General features: G+C 37.4%; 1 protein-coding gene across 6 annotated transcripts in view; it reads right to left on the minus strand.

Moving 5' to 3' along the window:
* Window positions 1-316: 316 nt before the first annotated feature.
* Window positions 317-22,477, minus strand: part of LOC114648604 (MFS-type transporter SLC18B1-like) — a 150,749-nt gene continuing 128,588 nt past the window's right edge. For 3 of the 6 annotated variants that reach the window (XM_051924109.1, XM_028797726.2, XM_028797727.2), the window contains exons 9-14: window positions 19,495-19,586; window positions 18,659-18,754; window positions 16,659-16,733; window positions 11,042-11,135; window positions 4,528-4,574; window positions 317-2,895 (exon numbers count right to left, since the gene is read on the minus strand). In XM_051924109.1, the coding sequence (XP_051780069.1) occupies window positions 2,832-2,895; window positions 4,528-4,574; window positions 11,042-11,135; window positions 16,659-16,733; window positions 18,659-18,754; window positions 19,495-19,586 (468 nt within the window). In that variant the 3' untranslated portion in view covers window positions 317-2,831. The remainder of the gene's footprint in view (window positions 2,896-4,527; window positions 4,575-11,041; window positions 11,136-16,658; window positions 16,734-18,658; window positions 18,755-19,494; window positions 19,587-22,477) is intronic. The other 3 variants (XM_051924110.1, XR_007934323.1, XM_051924111.1) reach the window with 3 other exon arrangements.

The raw sequence follows: 22,477 nt of genomic DNA on the forward strand, positions 1-22,477 counted from the left end.
GAGGAGTGAACTTAAAACCTTGTAGTTTTCAGTCCAACATTGTACTGACTAGTCCACATTACCCATAATTGACATTTTTTACCTACCTGATTTCAAATTTGTCCATTTATCCCATTGGTCACAAGAAGCCAGAGCGCCAGAGGTCTGACATGGACACCCCAGCAGATTTTGGCACAATATGCACACAAACAAAGGCTGTGAAGCAGATTAACCATACCAAGGGACCGGGTTTTTTTTTCTTTTTTTTTTTGTTAGTTCCAAATAGGATTATTATTACAATAATTTACTAAAAAATGTGTTTAAAACTTATGCCAGGCATTAGATAGAAAAAATCAGTTTATATCAACAGTGAAAATACTAACGATTAGAAATCAAGAAACAAAAAAATGCATTTCATATGGAATGGGTCTCCATTTATATTCACAATATACACGGGCTAATCTTTAAAAGATTAAATAATGTTACACATTGAACTAAGTGCATTACTCTCGATAGAAATTATAACTGAGTCAGACACTATACTTCCACTTAGTACATCGCTTTTATTTCATATTTTGTAAACTTTGTCATTAATTTCCTACTGAAACTGTGCTTTGAGATTTTGAGATAAATAATGAAGAAATTGAATAAACAACAAAAAGTGAAAGTGCATAAGATGAGGCAAAAAAAAAAAAAAAAAGCCAAATATACAGTATGTGTAGCAGGTCCATAAATGTGAATTGTGCGGCTGTAAGGATCTGTGGTGTCCTCTCATACATGTATAAAAGGCCACTTGGCCCACACGTGTTTTAACTAGTGCTTGACCACATCGTCTGCCAAGTCCGGACGCATTTCTGAGGATACAGCAGTTTCTAGCAGAGCCACCTTATTTCCACTATCTGCTTGGAAAGACATGAGGAAAGCAATGTGGCAGTGCGCTCCTCCCATACTGTATAATCTCTTGACTTCTAAATATGTGAATTCTTTGCATTACAAGATTTTATTATTTAAAATGGTACTTTGTGTCCAGGTTATGGGCAATTCTACTGCACACAGTGTATGCCACACCAGCCTCCTGCTGAGCTGCACTTTCCAGACCCTCTTGTGAGGCTTCAAGTGAATCTTTTTGCCATATCACAGTGGGGCTTGGTGGTCCGAGACAATAGGGGATGGAGCTGCGATGGGCATACAGCCGATCTGTTACAATACAAACAGATCAAATAAGGTTTCATTGACTCATACATCAGGCTCACCTTTGGGTTACACAGAACTGTCAAACTAGCATGTAATTTCTGGACCTGCTACATATCTGCAGCACTCTTACTTAACACTACTATATTAAAATGTTCTAATATGGTGTACACTGAAAAGAGAACCTTTGCTTCAGAAATTTCAAATGTAAACATTTTTTAGTATAAAACTTTAGTTAAAAGACTGATATTTTCCATTATTCTTTACATAAATAATTAACTTTCAATTACAAAGATAAATGCACCATGATATTATCTAGTTTTCATTAAGCTGACTTGTATAAACAGTAAGGCACTACATAAGAATAATATGTCTCATAAGTAAACAGCGAAGTTTAGTTTTGGTGTTGTAACAACAAAGTTATTGTGCATCTGTATATAAGTAGAAACATCCAATAGCTTCTCAGAATGCTGAGAGATGATGGTCAGATGATGGTTGTGACTCTCGGATAAGTGGATGACTTGGGAGCTCAGTTCACATTAGGAACTGTGAGCTACTCTGAGGTACCATGATGCTAATTTGTGAGATTATGAACATACACATGACAGGATTTGAATGCGGATTATTGATCACACATGACAAAACATCTTTTACACAGCTGCCTGTTGTGGTCACCAGCCCATGGCATTTATGTGCTTCTTATTATAAGTAATGAGAAGTATGTTATGGATATCCTCGGACATGACTACATGTTGAGTGTTCACCAAGCTTAAAGGAAGAAATCTGAAAGCATACAAAGCTCCTCCTGCACTGAACAGTATATGGTCTTGGAAAGCCTAATGATAACAAATAATAACTGCTATATTTCTGTTCCAAAAATGTATAAATGATATGACAAGAAAACTACCTTCTTGAGTCAGTCATGGAACTAGGAATGGCATTTGTCCATTTCAGTAATTAAATGTTTTCTTTCCAGCTATGAAAAGTTAAGATAGCAGCTGATGTTGTAAGAAAATGATTTACATTAAAAAATACATTCAATAAACATGTCAGCACTAGATAAGTCATTCATTGTGCGTTCATAAGCAAAATGCAGGATGAGCTCAATGTCACATTTTAAATTTAAGCAACATTGCCTAAAATATATATAATTCTTGAGTAGTACCATCCCTATAAATATACAGTAAATACATACATTAAAAATGCCTATTTACATTATTATTATTATTATTATGGAGCACTCTAGTAAAATCCTGCAGCTCTCCTATATTTAAGAAAAGTTAGTAATGTTCTCCATTGCATTATTTATATTCAGTCTTCCGCAGGATACAGTATACTGATCCTTAGACTACGTGCATGCAGGTTTTGCACTGTCTTGATCAAATCAGATAGCTTTTTAGAATATTACAGTCAAAGTTGTTTGCTAGTTTTTTGTTTGTCCTTTCAGCTACATTTATATAATACTTTGAAATGTTATTTACTATGTTTGTGCTATATTGACAGCTTTTTAAATTCTGACCTACTACACACAGATATTTCTTTGTCCTTATTTGACAATCTTTTTCATTCTTACTTGGTTCAGAAACGCAATCACATTAAAATAAACTGAAAACTAAATAAATTACCTAAATGTAACTATAATATCACAATTGTTATAAAAATTAAATGTGGTTGGAAAGTAAAGGTGCTCTTTCTTCATTTTCTTCAACACTTGTGGTGGCAGGTCTACATTAAAAAGAAAGAAAGAAAAAAAACATACAGTGAATAGCAGTTTTGAGAATTGGTAATTTACCAGGACATACTAATGATGCTGATATGAAGATGCACCTCAACACATTATCCCTCAGTCAGCTCCTCCACACTTCTTTCCTGTCTGATATTAAATTGTCTTTGTGCAACTTATTCCAGCATTTTATAATGGCCACCCATTAATAGACTGTTTACATCATATAAGCCCATTAGAAAGTCGAATTCTTCTAACACCAGCCCTCTTACTGTTGCGAAACCCTGTAACTGAACTCTTGATAATGCCAGTCATTTCTATGGCTTCTACTCCCCAGAATTCTCTTACAGCTTTTTTATTGGAGAGTTTCTTTTTTTTTGTCTTGAAGTTAAAAATCCACAAGGAAGATTTGAACTGTAACTATTATGCTTCAGTTAGTTTCATCGGTGGCTGCTATTTACTAAGATGGTACTGCCTCTAGAACACTGTATGCCTAAACTGCTAGCATTGAGAGAGTATCAATTCTTTTCTGAACTATCATTTTGTCTATCACTTCTATTTTTACTTGTAGTTTTATAATGCATCTATAACTGATTTGAAAAGATCATGTTCATTAGACTTATAACAATATAAATCACACAATTTAACAATAGGTATTTGTGTTTTATTGATCTGATTAGTTTGTACATATTGTATGCAGTAATCCCTCGCTATATCGTTCTTCGACTTTCGCGGTTTCACTCTATTGCTGCTTTTATATGTAAGCATATCTAAATATATATTACAGATTTTTTGCTGGTTCGCAGATTTCTGCGGACAATGGGTCTTTTTATTTCTGGTACATGCTTCCTCAGTTGGTTTTCCCAGTTGATTTCATGCAAGGGACACTATTGGCGGATGGCTGAGGAGCTACCCAATCACAGTACGTGGTTAAGCTCCTGGGTGCTGATTGGCTCAGCGACGGAGAGCAGCATTCGATTACGCTTTGCGTTAGCCAGCATCTTGCCTCTCTCATTCAGCATCAATGTGTTTCGCTGTGTAAAGAGTTAACTTTTGTGCTCTTTTGTGTTTATCTTTGTGCGTAGTCAAGCCCTTTGTTATGTCTCCAAAATGATCTGCTCCTGCTACTGCTTCTGGAGCTGTGCTCAAGTGCCAACAGAAGATGCTAATGATCGCCGAAAAGATAAAAGTTTTGGATATGTTGAAGGAAGGGAACAGCTATGCCGCTGTAGGACGCCATTATGGCATCAATGAGTCCACAGTTCGTTATATTAAGAAGGATGAAAAGAATATAAGATCTATGGCCGCAGTGTCCTTTAACCAGGGCAGGAAACGAGTTGTAAGTGGATGTAATAAGGCGGTTTAGGCTGTATAACTGTGCAGGAAATGTTTATAAGAGTGTGGTAGAGTTTATAAGGGCTTAAAATATATAGAAATAACCATATAAACATATGTTTTTTACTTCACGGATTTTCATATTTTGCAGGGGGTTCTGGAACGCAACCACCGCGATTGAGGAGGGATCACTGTAATATCCTTACTCTGTACATGCTGGTGATACAAAATACAAAATAAAACTTAAAACCATTTTCAAAGATTAAAAATTGTAAAAACTGAAACAAACATGCACATACCTCCTGAAGCAAGGCTCTACAAAGTAGTAGATTCCTAAAAAAAGCACCTAAAAGAAGACCACAATTCAAGTTAATAAATGTTATATGTGTGTGATGTACAATGAGTAGCTGGATAAACAACCTTGAATGTATGTGGATTCACCTGAACCACTGAGCTATCAAAAGGAGGACTATTCGAAAATGAAGCAGGGTCACACTACACAGCTCGACACAATTTCTAATCAGAGAGCATGTCAGATTTAACAGGTGCAGGTGCCCGGACTCACTGCCCCAGAGCGTGTCAAATTATACCGATTTGCCAGAAATCTCATACACTTTGGTCTCAAAAAATTCTAAAAAAAAAAAAAAAAAATACCAGGTGTACCCATGTTATCCAGGAGACACCCTGAAAAATGATTTTGATATAAGATCACTTTCCGAGATGCAGCCAATTTTGTGATGGGAGAGGGGTGTCAAATTTGACAACCCCTTTATTTTTTCATCAGTTTCAGAAGACCATATCTCAAGAACTAAAGTACCTAGCAGGCTGAAATTTTGCATACTGGTACCTTTGTAGGTTTAGTACATAAACAAAATCAAAATGTTTCGTCCAAATGACACCACTCAATAAAGACCTTCAAAAATGGAAAAAAAATATTTTGCGTCTTTGGGTTGGCCATATTTAAGCTTTCAGAAAGCATACATGTAAAAGACACAGCCTGTTGACATTTTTAGATACCTACACTGGACTTTTCAAAAGGTTATAAACACACAAGAGACTGCATCAGGGTTTGACCAGCGCTACTCTCAAATGTGAAAAACACACTTGGGTCTAATTTTCAGACCAGCTTAATGAAATGTGGGAATGTTTACACATTTTTAAAATGATTTTTTCCTGTATCCTACATGGTCCATTGTTTCTCAAAAAAACAAGTCTTACTTTTTTATATCAATCTTTCATTTTGATTTTCCAGTCTAAACAGTGGTTAAATTCACCATCTGTCAGTCATGATAATCATCAAGTTCTTTATCACTAACTTGGGATTAACAGGATTAATGGAAAAACATAAATCACCAAAGGCACATTAAGCACAACACATGAACAACAGCTTCTTGATTTGTCATTAAATACAACACAAGTTATAATGTTAACATCTAGGTCAGGGGTGGGCAAACCTTTTGGCTCAGGGGCCACATTGACTTTTAAAATTTGACAGACGGGCACTAGATGCATACATATCAAACATAAACATAAAAAAGGCATTACAGTGTTAATATTTACATTCACTTTTAGTGGGAACAGTGTTGTTGATCACCCTTTTTTGCCAGTGCATCGAAGTCTGGCGTTAGTTTTGTTGTGGCAATTCTCAGAACAGATCTGAGGTGTTCATCACTCAGCTGGGATCTGTGGGGTGCTTTGTTGGTGTTCATAACACTAAAAGTCTGTTCACACACATACGTAGAGCCAAACAACACCAGCATCCCCTGTTTCATCTTCTGGATGTTTGGAAATTTGGTTGCGCTTAATGAAGCGTAAAACTCATCCAGTTTAAGAGAGTTGAACTTCTCCTTTAAGACGGTGTCACATTGGAGATCAATCAATTCCAACTGCAACTCCTGTGGCGCCGTTTCAGGGTCCTGTGTGAAGGGACATGACACCAGCTGAAGTGACTTGTAAATTTTTCCAAAATCAGAGAACTGACAGCAGAATTCTCCATGCAGGTCGTCCAGTGATTTCCTGTATTTTTTCACAAGTCGAGGGGCCTCTTTCAGCATAGCCAGTGTGGGGAAATGAGCGAATGAGTTGTTTGACATTTGCTTTGAGAATAAAGCTAGCTTGGTTTTGAAGGCTCTGACGTTTGTGTAGATTTCATGCACAAACTGGTCTTTCCCTTGTAGCTTCACGTTCAGCTCATTCATGTGTGTCAGTATGTCCACAGCAGAAGCTAAATCACAAAGTCAATCTGTGTCACTCAGCTCAGGAAAATCGTCAGCTTTCTCAAATAGCTCCAAAAATGAGATAATCTCCTGTTTGAGCTCCCACACTCGTCGACATACTTTCCCCAAACTTAACCAGCGGACATTGGAGTGGTAAAGCAAGTCCTGGGGCCTCATGTATAACGCCGTGCGTAGAACTCACACTATAACACGGCGTAAGTACAAAAGCGGGAATGTGCGTACGCACAGAAAAATCCAGATGCAGGAATCTGTACATACGCAAACTTTCACGTTCTTCCACTACATAAATCCCGATCAGCGTGAAAAGTAACGTACGTGCACGCGCCTTCTGTCCTGCCCCAACTCCTCCCAGAATTACACCTCTTTGAATATTCAAATCAATATAAATAGCCTTCTGTGAAAAGACAATGGGAAAAGCACGGGAGGAAATATAAGAATTTCAGCGAATACCAAGTGGAGGCAAAGGAAAAACATACTATTTGTTGGTTTAAACAGTGGTATAATCAACAAAAGGAAGTTAATCGAGTGATAGAGTGTCGGAGAAACTCGAAGGCTCAAGTTCACAAAGTCGCACAGTGCCCGAAATAAAAAAGAAATCACATATCAAAGTCGCCGTGACAAAGCGAGTCGTAGCCCACCGTCTGAGTGTCATATGAAAGCTTATTAGGGTACAGACAAAAAAAATAGGCACACAGTAGGAAAAAAGCACAAAATGTCAACTTTAATCTCGAAATTTCCACTTTAATCATGTAGTTTATTTTGCCATTAAAGTAGAACATCATAAACTTCATCTTAAAATCGTTTAATTTACTAGTATCTCAAATCCCATTGTAACTAAAGTGGCACATTAAATGCTTTGTTCTGTATTTGATCGTCTATGTGCTCTACATGTGTGAATCACTACCTGCTTCTTAAACGGGCTTTCTCTTTCTCCGACAGGACACATAATCCATTACATTCATATTACAGCTCTCTGAATAACTAAAATACTGATATGTATACGTGATATCTTTTTCATGATGATAGGAATGAAAGCATGTTATTAAACATGGGAACACGGTGGCGCAGTGCTTGTTCATGTCTCACGCAAGAGGCTTGTGGCGCCATGTGCGACCTTCGATGAAATAATTTATTACAGAAGTACTGTCTCTTTCAAACGTACTAACCTCCAATTCCTGTCCTTACTTTTCTTTCTCCAAAAACCCAATCGCCACACAATCAGCTATACAGACGTGAAGCCATCTGTAAGCTTAAAACGCAGATTCTTCAAAACTTTTAAGGAACATTGAAATATCTTCGTAGTACAATTGCCTCACGACTTTTCATCATGGTTTTAACTCTCCTATTACACTATAATGCATGGGTGTCGAACTCTGGTCCTAGAGGGCCGCAGTGGCTGCAGGTTTTCATTCTAACCATCTTCTTCATTAGTTTTTGCAGCTAATTAACTTATTTTGCTGTAGTTGTAATTAACTTGACTCAGGCCCCTTAGTTGTTACTTTTTCCTTAATGAGCAGCCAAACAATAAAGAGACACAAAATGAGCCGCCACATGACCAGCTCACCTGTGCCCATCGCACAATATCTGAAAATAAAGAAAGGGGAGGTTGATCTCTTCGGTCACCAAAACATTTTGACGGTGTTCTTAGAAGAAACAGAAAAATCAACAGTTTTTGGACATGTCTGCTGTGGCAGAATGAGAGCAGCAACAAACCATGGAATTAAATAACGGGTTTAATTAACAGCAAGAATCGGCTTCTAATTAAGACAGTGGTTGGAGCTTGAAATCCCAGTTTAGCTGGTCATCTGTTGGCTCGTTTCACATCTCATTTCTGTTTGGCTGCCATTTAATAAAGAAAAGAATAAATTCAGAGGACTGAATCCTTAAAACATCCATCCATCAATCCATTATCCAACGTGAAATATCCTAACTACAGGGTCACGGGGGTCTGCTGGAGCCAATCCCAGCCAACATGGGGCGGAAGGCAGGAAATAAACCCCGGTCAGGGCACCAGCCTACCGCAGATCCTTAAAACAAGGCTATTAAAATGAAAGGAAAAGAAGTTAATTAGCAGTGAAAATGGGTCACTGATTAGGAAGACGGTCAGAATGAAAACTGCAGCCACTGCGGTACTTCAGACCTGAAGTTCGACACCCCTGCGTAAAGTATCACGAGATTAACTGTTTTTGGTGATCAAGCAACATGATTTTTTGTAGATACTGTAGGGAGTAAATAAGTGCTTATCAAGCATAGATTTCACTTGCACTTGGATTATGCTTTTTCTCTTTTGAACAAACAGACTTTTGCTGTGGCTCCAAAGCTTGACAAGCATCTCCTGTGTTTATACAGTCCAAACACATGCTTTCCTCTTGCTCTTCCCTGCTTTTGGCCAAAATGCACTGCATGTTTGGTTGAACACTCATTGGCTATCAACACTTGCACATGTAAAAACCCACACCCACAACTTGCAACTTCCTACTATAAAACCAACCCAGTTTGATTCTGTGGCAGCAAGTTGAACAGCACTAAGATGGAGTCACTGGGGGTGTTATATTAGAAAGCTGACTGCCATGGGTGTTTTCTTCGATTTACTGTTACTGTTACTTTTTAAGATTATTTTCTTCAGTGTGACACTGCCTTGAAATGTTGTTCAGAAACATCAATAAAAGAGTTGTTTCTGTAGACAGACAGATTTACAAGCAGATAACACAATGTTATACATATTAAAATGTAATTACTAATCTATTTTCAATAGTCAATACTTTTAAATTAATGTGGACTATACTGTACATTCAAATTGTTCACTAAGAGACTAGAAAAAACAAATACAGTGCACTGTAATTTAACCTCTTATGTTCAAAGGGGCTTTTGGCATTATTTCACCTAAATTACATATCTGAAAATGAACAGCTATTATTCTGCTTATGTAATAAAGGAGTTGCAAATCGTAAAAAAAGTAAAAAAAGTAGTGAGGACAACACTCCAAATTTTCAAAATGTCCGACTTACATTTTTGCCAGGTCAGGACAAAGGGGCCTGAATTGAATGCAACACCTGCTGCTTACACTCAGCCATCTCTCCTGCTGGCGGTTCTGGCAGCAGTGCAGCAATTTTAACTGTGTGCTGCATCTGTTTTTGAACTGCAGTGCAGGTGTTATCAGGGGACAAAGGTCATCGATTGCGTTTTATTGCTTAGTAGTGCGCCAGCACCCATTGCTTCATGTCGGTCTCCATTCCTCCAAACCACTCGACCGTTGATCATGTGTTATTTCCTCGTGCTGCTTGATGCTTCATGGAATACCCCAACACCTGGATTGTCAACTAAGTGTCTAAGCTTCACAAAGGACACACTGACAAGATTATGTAGATTATAAAAATAAACTGCTCAATTTATATTTACATTTTATGCACTAAAAGCGTATTTTTCTGAGATGAAATTGTTCACCTGCAGTATTGTATGCGGATCAACTTGTGGTTCAAAAAGTTATAAATTTGATGTCTTCATCTTCAAATGTGATATTAATTTTGTAGGTGTGTGGGGCATAGAAAAGGCAGGAAACAGCCCAAGACAGGGACCCCAGAGCTAGTCACAGACAACACATACCCCAAAACCAGTGCTGCTCAGCCACTTTTGGGTTGAAGGTAGCCGACACAGTGAGCACATGACACTTGTTCACAGTATAATCCCCTCCCCTATTTCCACCGAAGGGATCGACAAAGCGGTGAGAGATTTTTTTTTATCCTGCTTATAATCACACTCACTTTAACCTCCCCAAAGGCAACTCTTGATTTTATTTCCCGTTTGTAATTGCGCTCATTTCTTCATGTAGGTCTGTCAGTGGTCTTTACTAGGTAAAACTGAATCTCATGGCCATAAAGCTTGTGAAACAGTTGACCTACACCATTCATACAGGGGCCAATGTAGAATGTCCAACCAACCTAAACTGCACATGTTTGGCATGCAGAGGGAAAACTGGCAAACTCTCAAAAACTCCATGAAGTTAAACTAAATTACTGGTGTCTCTATTTTTACAGCGATACAAAATGTTTTCATGGGAGGTTGTCAGGGTTGGGTTGAGGCAATTCTGATTAGAAACAATAAAAAATATCACATGCCGCTGTTGATCCCTTTGGTGGTGGGGAGCCAGGGAGGATATTTATATTTCAGTAGCTGAAACAGCTTTTTTTTTCTCATGTGCTCATGATTCAGCGACGCAAGTGGCGTGATACAGAGACATTTGATCGGAGGGGGTGTCTTCATGTGAATCTTTGAGAGGCGAAAGTACCGCCTAACAGTACTCACAGTTATGCTAAGAAACACTGTCTATGCTCTTGTGTTGAAACTGAAAGAGCACAGATCAGAAAACTAACATAGGGAGAATGTGCAGCAGACAGCATCTGATTCTTCAGATTCCGTAAAACAAGTATTCTGTAACTTTTCCAGGATTACCCAAAGAAGACAACGACATTTCCCTAGTACAAATTTAAGGTCTTATTGCAGGTCAACCAAACAAATTCCATACACTCTCACAATGCAGTGTGAAAGAGATGACTTGAACAAATCTTGGCACACTTACCGATATAAAAATAAGACCTCCTTGAGCAGCTGCAGCCCACTCAAAATTGAACTTTTCAACCAGAAATCCTCCAACAGTTGGGCCAAAGAAAGTCCTATGTCAAAATAAAAATGTTGTTTGTAAGAAACATGTTTTTCTTTGTGTTAATATATAAAGAGCAATGTTCTGCTGTTTCAGATAAAGAAAAAAGGACAATAACCACAAGTTTAGCTAAAATTATTTAAATATTTAATATGTCTGTATGTTGTTAATTAGTACAAACCTCTTGAACATTTTACACTGCCAACTTCATTCAACCTTTCTAGCCAATGCAGCAGGACAACAAAGCACAACATTCAGAAGAGATATCCTAAGAACCACAGCTCATCTAAATAAATGCAACTGCTGATTGAAATTTTAACCTGCCAGACAGCCTTCATGGATCATGGCGTCATTGTTTACTTTTAATTTTCTTTAAGCTGTCAGTGCTGTTTTCCGATTCGGCATTGTGTTATTTACTGACATTTCCTGTAATGTTAATTTTTGTCTTGATGTAACACTGCTACAAAATGTCCCACAGAGAAAGTCAATTTGGTTTTTTGGGCCATACTTTCCCAGCATAAAGGCATTATCCTTTCATAAAGTGAATGTCAGTTCTAAAATGACTCTAGTTCCAAGAATGCAACTCAGAAGCTCAAACGTGATTCTTGAAGGTGAAATGACTTTTTCCATGTCAATAACTTTATGGTAGATGTTAAGGACTTGTGTTCTTTTATATGTATTCTTGGTATTGTGAAGAGGTTCAAGAGGCTGGAACTAGACTGTGTTAATCCTCTTTTGAAAGACTGATTAGGACCATGACAGTTTTCTTACTGGACAATGATTGGATTGCAGGATGCACTTATCTGTCTTCTCCAAAACATTTATTCCAATCTGGGCAAAGATGCAGCACTGTGAGAATTATGTTTTTTTGATTTCTCCAGTGCCTTCAATACCATCCAGCCATCCCTGTTAAGCAGTAAGCTCAGAAATAGGCAGGTGGATGAACTTATGGTGTCCTGGGTAATGGAATGTCTGTCTGGGAGGCCGAAGAACTTTATCTCTGACCATAAGGAACAGTCCTTACTCCTTTTCTGTTCATGCTGTAGACCTGGGATGATAAATATAACACCAATTCATGTCACTTGTTGAAATTCTATGATGATTCTGCACTAATGGGGTGTATTGACAATGGGGATTAGACAGGGCACAGGAGTCGGGTGGTGCAAACAGAATTGTCAGCAGCTCTGTGTCAGCAAAGTCAACCAAATGGTGATTGACTTTCACTGCAAAAAGGAGCTTCTACGCATGGTCAGTTTTCTGGAAGTGGATGTGGTGGTAGTGCACTGCTACAAATACCTGTTGGGGGGCACATAATTGACAGGCTGGACTGGTGTCATCACACAGAGGAATTAAATAAGAAAGGTCAGAACAGACTCTCCTTTCTTAGAAGACTGCATTGCTTTATTGTAGGCAGTGCCATCCTTTGCATATTCTACAACTCTATAATGGCCAGTGCGAGAGGCCTATTGATTTAACGTAAGCTAATTAAGAAAGCTGGGCGTCACAGTGGCGCAGTGGTAGCGTTGCTGCCTCGCAGTTAGGAGACCTGGGTTCACTTCCAGGGTCCTCCCTGTGTGGAGTTTGCATGTTCTCCCCGTGCCTGCGTGGGTTTCCTCCGGGGGTTCCGGTTTCCTCCCACAGTCCAAAGACATGCAGGTTAGGTGGATTGGTGATTCTGAATTGACCCTAGTGTGTGCTGGGTGTGTTTGTGTGTGTCCTGCGGTGGGTTGGCACCCTGCCCAGGATTGGTTCCTGCCTTGTGCCCTGTGTTGGCTCCAGCAGACCCCCGTGACCCCGTGTTTGGATTCAGCGGGTTGGAAAATGGATGGATGGATAATTAAGAAAGCGGGCTCAGTCTCACTTGAGGGAGTAACATACGATAGAATGAAGGCATAACTGAGTGTTATTATGAACAATGCTGCACATTCTTTGTATGACACACTAACATTGAGGACTTTCAACCAACGAATGAAATGCTACTGGGGCTCCTTCTTATCTACGGCAATACACATTTATAGTGCCTCACTGCGACAGCTCTTTGATCATTAGCCAGGTCAAAAGTTTATCTTCTTCTTTGTAATTCTTGTGTGTGTTTGAGAGGAGAGGTTGTTGTTTGTTATAATTAGTGAAAAAAAATAATTATAAATCTTATTACAACTTATTAATATGAGTCTTATTATGGCTTTTTGTTATTGTATTTCTTTCTTTTATTTAGTGTTTTTTAAAAAATATTTCTGATTTTGTATCTATTATTGGCTGATTTTATCTTGGCGATTTTAGTTATTGCATTACGTGAAACATTTTGTAACTTTATTTATATAGCACTTAATTAGAGACAAACAAACAATATTATTATGTCCCTCTTTAGGACAATCTGTGCCTAAAGCTAACAATATGAATGCAATGTGATTGGTAGTATTGGCTACTGATCTACAGGGAAAGGGAGTGCTTAATTTCAGTTTGGAAAAATTTGATGAACGTTATAAAAAATAAAGCCATACATGAAGAAATATAGCTCCTCAGCCAAAAGCTATCCGATAATGAATCGTATTTTCAATGCCAATGAGAAACTAAAGCAGAAACAAGTGTGCATTCTTACTCCAATTTTATCATGTTTGTTTAAATATTGTTTTACCTATTATTTTTATATATTTAGATAGAGATAGATAGATAGATAGATAGATAGATAGATAGATAGATAGATAGATAGATAGATAGATAGATAGATAGATAGATAGATAGATAGATAGATAGATACTTTATTAATCCCAAGGGGAAATTCACAAATTTACACCAACATACACAAGCCCTGGCCCTCTTATTACACATGGCACCATTTTCAGTGTGCTATCTGTATAAATGTGTGGATCAGGTATAAATCACAAGTACATAAAAGTATACATAATTTGAAAATAAGGTTGAATTTGAAAAGAAAAAAACTGGAATTGTGTTTTAAATGTGCAGTATAAATATCGCCTAAAAGGGCAATAGTTCGTTAAGAATCAGCAACAGTCATATTAATATTGCAGGATTTTCATCATAAAGCAGAATTCACTCATATTCCATCTTTATTTTTAAGGTAAACAATATATACGCACTGCCAAAGTAAAGTATTTGCCCTCTCTGACTTTTAGCATAATTGTAATTTTTTTTCTGTGAATTTTGTTTAGATATTTTTGTGGCTTACATTCATTTATTAAGGCCACCATGTGAAAATTTAAAAACTCAAATGTTTGATATTCAAGCTCTGCAAGTATGAAACAACCTTGGCTCTACCCAGCTATGTGAGTGCTTTGGGTAACAGTCAGCCCTGCTCACAATAAACATGACACACTTTCACCCGTACAGTATGACTGATGTCAGCACACAGCTTCTACAGGCATATCATGCAGAGATCACAAATAAAACCCAAAAAACTCTTTCCCATCTGCTAAAGTCATAACAGGCTAGGAGGGCACAAGACAAGACAGGCAAAAACAATTTGAATGATCCTCAGTAGTAGTGGAAACAATTTATAGGCAGACAAGGCAAAAGAAACACCATACAAACGCTCATACCAATGGCCTACTATGTTGGTGCAGGTGGTGGTACTATAATTGCTTGCAGAGGTTTTGCTGTATTAGACATAATTTTAAATACTGCTCTTTGCCAAATCATTATTTTAGCATCACATACTCCTGTTAGATCACACTGACTTTTAATGGCTGTAGTATTTATTTGTTTCTTCTCACAACCTCTTTCTCTTGTTGGTGACCTACAGTAAAATCACTACCATTTTGTATATCCCTGGGAGCAAAGGAGGAGCTGGAGAGAAAGACAAAGAGAGGGACACCCTTCCGAAAAAAACATGAGAGTAGGGGGCAGGCAACTTGGAAAATGAAAGAGACGCCAGTTCCTTTACCTAAAGGGGTGGCATTTAGAGCTGAAAAGAGGGCACAGGAACCTCTGACTGACTAGTGCCAACACAACATCAATAGCTGAGGCCATGCTGCCCATTTAAGGGAAAGATTAGAGAAGAATGGCAGGAGGACAAATACACGGTTGTGACACACATTGAGAACTGGCACTGTGTTGTCTCTTCTTCTACCTCATACTCCTGGTTTTCTGTGGATACTTAGAGTTTGGGGTACAGGGACACCAGGAGCTGCTAGAGGTAGTTCTAGACTAGGGTTGCTGTAGCCATACAGAAGCCACTCCTAATCCTGGAAGTAACCCCTGGATATGGATTAAAAGTTTCCTTATTATGGAAGTACAAGTAAGTCTGGAATATGGAAGACAGTTGGACTGGAAGCTCACTGGTGAGAGGGAGAGGCCATGTAAAAGACAGAGAGAGAGAGAGAGAGATGTGAAGTGAACAGGGAGTGTTTGGTATTGTTAGAAAGGTAGGCAACTGAACAAACCACCCCATGGGACAGACAAGGGTTCAAGTTTGTAGTAGGAAGGCACAAAGAGTGTAGGGGCAGGATTCTTGTTTTGTCTATCTGTGTTTTTATTGTCCCTTTATATATCCCTCCCATGTTTGTTTAATAATAAATGTGCCAGTTCTAGATATTTAGATACTTGTCATTTTCCCAGATGTGGACAGAGGACATGACAGCACAATTACATATATTACTATATATGTATAATTGGAGTGGTATCATTTTGCTTTTAAATACAATTTGGACTGGTTTATGAAACTGTACGTTTAAGAATAATCTGATCTGAACTGATTCTAGAGAAGATATCATTACTCCTGCCTTTACACTAATGTTGGAGCTTAGTTGAGCCACGGAGTAAGACAATGACTTCATATCAGAATGATTAGATTAAAAGAAGATATTTAATGTGGCAGGACCTAAAATAATTTAGGACTAAAGCCCTATAAATATCACTGAGATGAGGCGGCTCTGCCTGAGGAATTTGGGAAAATCTCTTCACAGTGGTGAAGCAAACCGATGCAAGACGATGTGACCATTTGTTGGATAGAAGGGGTCAACGGTGTTTTCACATGGAATTTCTTTAGAAAAATGAAGAAATATCAAAATGCTCTGTTGCTTGGTGAACCCCGGGTCCCTTTTACCAAGTAGCAGAATTTTCCTGAAGATCTTAAGACATTAATTGCCACAAGCAAATTTGAATACAAAATGTCAGACATGGGCAAATACTTTTCATGGCCCTGGATGTGTTCATTTTACATATGGTAAAATATAAAGAACTTGTGCTTACTTATTCACTGTCACTCACTACCCAACAAATTAGTGTTTCTTTATTGTCCATAATTTAACAGAGGTACAAATGTGTCCAGCTTATCTGTGTGCAAATCAACCGTATACAATATTTCAGTATGGTAACAAGACTGAAAAAACGATTGTTTGTGGTTAAAAACAAAGCACCTGGTCACACTAAAGCTTACAAACACTATAAGAGTTTGATGCCATTGATGAAGGGCTTCAACCTCTTCTTCTAATTAAGAAACTTGTAGAAAAATCACTGCTTAAGATATAGGGTATATTTTAGATGACTTGTAAAAAACTGACATAATCAAGAAACTTACCCAAAAGACCATACTGCACCATACAGACCAGATACAAGGCCCAGAGTGCTTAAGTCATCTTCAAATCCATTTTCACTGTAAAAAAAAACATGCAATCATTTATAATATACAATATATAAGCAGATTCAAAGAAAGAAATGATTCTATTACAAAAATCTAATATCATATAATATATGACTGCCATGGAGTTGGAGAATGTGGCTTAACTTTACATTCACACTTCCTGTGCATGAAGGCTGACATGTCAAGTCCAGTGTACCACAAGTCAGTGAGCACATCACATTTACAGACTGTACTTGCTGGACCTTATTGTCTTGAGGATGTCTGATTACATGACCAAGAATCGCCGGGGATGACATATTACATGACTCCCTCACGTATTATCAGCACAATTTTTTACTTCCTATTGACCTGCAAAAGTATTGCAAGCAAGACACATTTTGGCAGCCAATTAACATGGTGCATGCCAGAATTAGAATAGCAGCACCAGGTGAAAGTAAACAAACAACATGGAGGACAACCAGGGAGTACCCACTGCTGTCATTACTGTCTGTGCTTTCCTTTGTAACTAGAAGGATAATAGAAGAGGATATGTTGCAAAATCTGGAGAAGACCCCATTTTTTTGGCCATGGACAACAGAATAGGGTTACTGCCACTGTACCTGCGACTGGCAGTCAAATCTCACACACCCAGTATCCTGTTCCTATGACCTGAGGCAAAAATCAAATCACAACTCATTAAGAATTAATCTAAATGACAGCTACAACTAAAAATCACTGTAAACACTTGTGGAGTAATAGGAAGCTTAAAGGAATAAAAGTCTCTGGTGACCACTGATGGACAACAGGAAAGTATATCAAAACAACAACAAAAATATATATTTTTAAGTGACATGATTTTATTTGAAAATGCACTAAAAAGTAAGAAATAAACTTTTTTCTTGTACTAAGGTTTTGTTGGTCATATGCGACTAAAAGTAAAATTGGGGACTCCCCATAAAAGAATTAATTTAATTCAATTAAAATGCATAGATTTGTTAAAGTGAAACTTCTAACAAGCTTAACTATGGAAAGAAAATGATATATCATATAAAACCTGATCAAAGTACATACGATAATGGTTATAATTGGAGAATTTTTCAAATTGTAAGTTTTTAATTATTTAAGGAATCTACACATTTTAATTGAATTAAATGAATTCCTTTATGTGTTTGGGTCATTGTGAGTATACAACTAGATGATTTCATGTGTGGATTATGCAACACAATTAATGTGAAATTTTTTTTTCATGGACGTTCTGATACGGTTTGCTGTTGTCTAGCATTTGGTCACCTTAGAGTTCTGTTCTGTCAGGAACTTTATTTTCTTTGATTGGCATGAAAACTTGAAAGAAATGTTCTTGGCCCTTGCTACAAACTACATTTGGTGAGTAACATGCCAAAAAATGTTTTTGGGTGGATTATTCTGTAACTTTGTTGGTATGAATTTAAGATATTTTGGAGAATGTTCACTACTGTTGCTAAATACATACCACTTTTTGTTTAATCTCTTACTGAAGTGAAATTGTACAAACATAAACTAAGGGAATTTATTTAAAAATATATGTATCTTTAAATATTTATAGATCTTACTACACACATTACAGCATAACTTTAATAAACTCACTTACTAAAAACAGTAATTAAAAAAATGTATCAGTCAGGCAAATCTAATATTAAATATAATTCACAGTAAAACTTCAGTAAACAAAGCAGTTGTATTTGATTTTCTTTGTTAGGCTGTGGAAAGGCACCATTTACTGTTGTTCTAGTCTCTTGCCACTTGCTGCACACAACACACCTTCAAAACAGAAAGACTGTCATGCAATTTTAGTGTTATTTCCTCAACCAAAAAAAAAATCAACTTTCAGAATGTTGTCATATGACAGAAATAACACCATATAATCCCTTTGGCAGTGAATACAATAAAATCTTTGAGATGTTTTCATTCAAGATACTCACTACGCACACTTGACGACTTCTGGAAGGGTAGGGATGCATGTCATACCAATGGAAAACCCTGTGAGGGCCAGCATGAAGACAAACAACCATAGCTGGCTGAAATATAAAATGCATACGAAAAAGTAGACTTAAACCGCAGGCAATGTTTAGAACAAACATATTTTTCAATTCAAATTATGACCGCTGGCCCATAACCCCCCTTATTATAGACATGATGAATAAATCAGGCACAAGTTAAAAACTCATCATCTGGCATACTATTTAATAGCCACATTCTCAGGGCTATACAATCACCGTACTCTTGTGAATGAAGCTACAATATCTTTGTAGGAGTTGACCCTTAATATATCAGCAATAACCTCTCATCTAATAAATTAAAAGGTCCCACATGTTATAAATATTTTTCCATGTTTATGGCAGTCATTTTTATTAGATATATTACATCCTAATGAAAAAGATAACAATATATATAAACTTGCTGAATTAGAGGAATATGATTCCAGATTAAATAAGAAAAAAACAAATACAGTAAATGTATTTTCCATTATTAATTATCTATCAGTACAGAAGGGTCATTTGCAAAAACATTACTGGACTATGTAACATGGTCTTGATGGGCATACACTGTAATTTGGTCTTGATGAATTGCTACTTTACTACCAGGGCAGTCTTCATAAAAAATAAATGGGACAGTTTATTCCTTTCTGTCACTTCCCAACTGGTCTTGCCAGTGTAAAGAGAACTAAACCCAAACTAATCTCATGTAAGGAAAACTCCACAGAATAAACACATTTCTGAAGTGTGATGAAGATAAATTCCATCTACTTATACACAACCTTTTTAAATGAAGAAATGGAGCAGGTCCCAGAAAACAATAGCCAAGTGCTGCTGTGATGCCACCAATCACCATAAGCCACCTTCTAGTATTCTGTAAAAAAAGATTTACATGACCTTAACACATGTGTTCCTTTCAGGGTAGATGAAGCATAACCAGCAAGCAATGGGCACGAAGCTGCCATGCTTAGGGAGTTAGTCTATTACAAAAAGCACAGGGTCTCAAGCATGGTAGGTGAGAATAACTCAGTATTTTTTCCAGTGAATAATTATATGATTTACTAAGTGTAAAACAAAAAAGTTAAATAATTCAATGTATTTATTATTTACGTCAATCCATTCATTTTCTAATCCACTTGTCCAGATCAGAATCACCAGGTGTGGGGCAATGATGGCCGCAAGTTCGGACAGGGTACCAGGCCTTTATATAGCCTATTCACACATATACTCACACTTCCTCTTGCAGGGATAAATGAGAGTTACCAATTAATGTGACCTGCACAGATTAGGATGTGGGAGAAAAACAGACAAGGCAGAGAAAAATGAACAGTAGGAGAATGTGCATTCTGCCCAAAGACAGTGCAGAGGAGATGAGCCCAGAGCAAATGAGCTGTGACGCAGTGGTGACACATTTGTTGCATAGAGACAGATGCTTCGTGCCATTCAATACATAAAAAGCATGACTGAAAAAAATAAAGCTGTAAGAAGATTAATATGTATTTTGATCATCATGTCCTACTTTTATCATTTTTATTCACACTTTTATTCATCCCTGAATGTCCCAGGTTAATATGCTAAAGATATATTGTGATTTGTAAAATCATTTTTTTGAGACAGTCATTTTCAGAGAAGTAAAAGTTAATTAGAAAAAAGTAAAAGACAGTACACTAAGCAGTCTAAAAAAATCTGAGTTCTATGTAAAGTTGTGTATTAACAAACATCTATATTATATGATATTTGATGAAAATCAATAGGCTTCTTGCATTTCACCATGCAAACAACTTAAGTGGTTCATTTTTGACTTACTGTGTCCACAGCCTGACGTCACACAACACAATAGACAAACATCACTCTGAAAGTAATCATACCGAAAATATGTAAATCTACTAAACAAAGTCAAAATTTGACTCTGCAATACTTTCCACATACAATGTATTGAACAAAATGGTAATTCCAAAGGGTTCACAGACCTTTTCTTGTTACTGCATATGCACAAACCCCTACGGAAAAACACATTACACCTGCTAATTAAATTATGGAGTCTCACATGTCTCTGGGAAAAAACACTCAATTGCCAAAGTGAAAATAAAATCTTACAAATATTTTCAAAATAGGAATACAAAAGTAATTAATTCCATAAATGCTTTAGTATTCAGCAGACAGCACAGGCACATGTTTAGGATAGGCATACTAGAACTGCACATCTAGACATTGTAATTTTTGCATAATGTATTTTGCAAAATTGCTCAAACTTCCTCAAACTGAATGAGGATGAGGAGTAATTCTTGTTTGAACTGAGACCCAAGAGTTGACCGGGCCGGGCCACAGCATAATATTGACATGTTTTGCTTGTTAGCTTCTCCAAAATGGATTTGGCTGTAGGCTTTGTGTCAGTGACCTGTGTAAGGTGAACCTTAACCCAAGTCTTGTTGTCCTACAGACTAAAACATAATTTTCCTCAGAATGGATCTGAATTTCTGCTGTTCCTGTTTTTCATTTTGTCTTAACAAGTTTTCCATGGTTGAACATAGGGTAGCATCCCATAGAATGAGGTCTCCACCACCATGCTAAAAGGTAGCAACAGGGTACTCAAGTTGTATATGAAAAAGTTTGGGAACTCCTCTTTTCTTTTGATTTTTGTTTATCATTGGCTGAGCTTTCAAAGTAGCAACTTCCTTTTAATATATGACATGCCTTATGGAAACAGTAGTATTTCAGCAGTGACATTAAGTTTATTGGATTAACAGAGAATATGCAATATGCATCATAACAAAATTAGACAGGTGCATAAATTTGGGCACCCCAACAGAGATATTACATCAATACTTAGTTGAGTCTCCTTTTGCAAATATAACAGACTCTAGCCGCCTCCTATAGCCTTTGATGAGTGTCTGGACTCTGGATGGAGGTATTTTTGACCATTCTTCCATACAAAATCTCTCCAGTTCAGTTCAATTTGATGGCTGCCGAGCATGGACAGCCTGCTTCAAATCACCCCACAGATTTTCAATGATATTCAAGTCAGGGGACTGTGATGGCCATTTCAGAACATTGTACTTCTCCCTCTGCATGAATGCCTTTGTAGATTTCGAACTGTTTTGGGTCATTGTCTTGTTGGAATATCCAACCCCTGCGTAACTTCAACTTTGTGACTGATGCTTGAACATTATATTGAAGAATTTGTTGATATTGGGTTGAATTCATCCGAATCTTGACTTTAACAAGGGCCCCAGTCCCTGAACTAGCCACACAGCCCCACAGCATGATGGAACCTCCATCAAATTTGACAGTAGGTAGCAGGTGTTTTTCTTGGAATGCGGTGTTCTTCTTCCACCATGCAAAGCGCTTTTTGTTATGACCAAATAACTCAATTTTTGTCTCATCAGTCCAAAGCACCTTGTTCCAAAACAAATCTGGCTTGTCTAAATGAGCATTTGCGTACAACAAGCGACTCCGTTTGTGGCGTGAGTACGGAAAGGGCTTCAAACTCATCACCCTGCCATACAGATATTTTTTTCTGCAAATTGCGCTGAATTGTAGAACGATGTACAGATACATCATCTGCAGCAAATTCCTGCAGGTCTTTGGAGGTGATCTGTGGATTGTCTGTAACCATTCTCACAATCCTGCACATATGCCGCTCATGTATTTTTCTTGACCTGCCAGACCTGGGTTTAACAGCAACTGTGCCTGTGGCCTTCCATTTCCTGATTCCATTCCTTACAGTTGAAACTGACTGTTTAATAATAATAATAATAATTCATT

The sequence above is a fragment of the Erpetoichthys calabaricus genome, chromosome 3, assembly GCF_900747795.2.
Source record: "Erpetoichthys calabaricus chromosome 3, fErpCal1.3, whole genome shotgun sequence".
Taxonomy (NCBI): domain Eukaryota; kingdom Metazoa; phylum Chordata; class Cladistia; order Polypteriformes; family Polypteridae; genus Erpetoichthys; species Erpetoichthys calabaricus.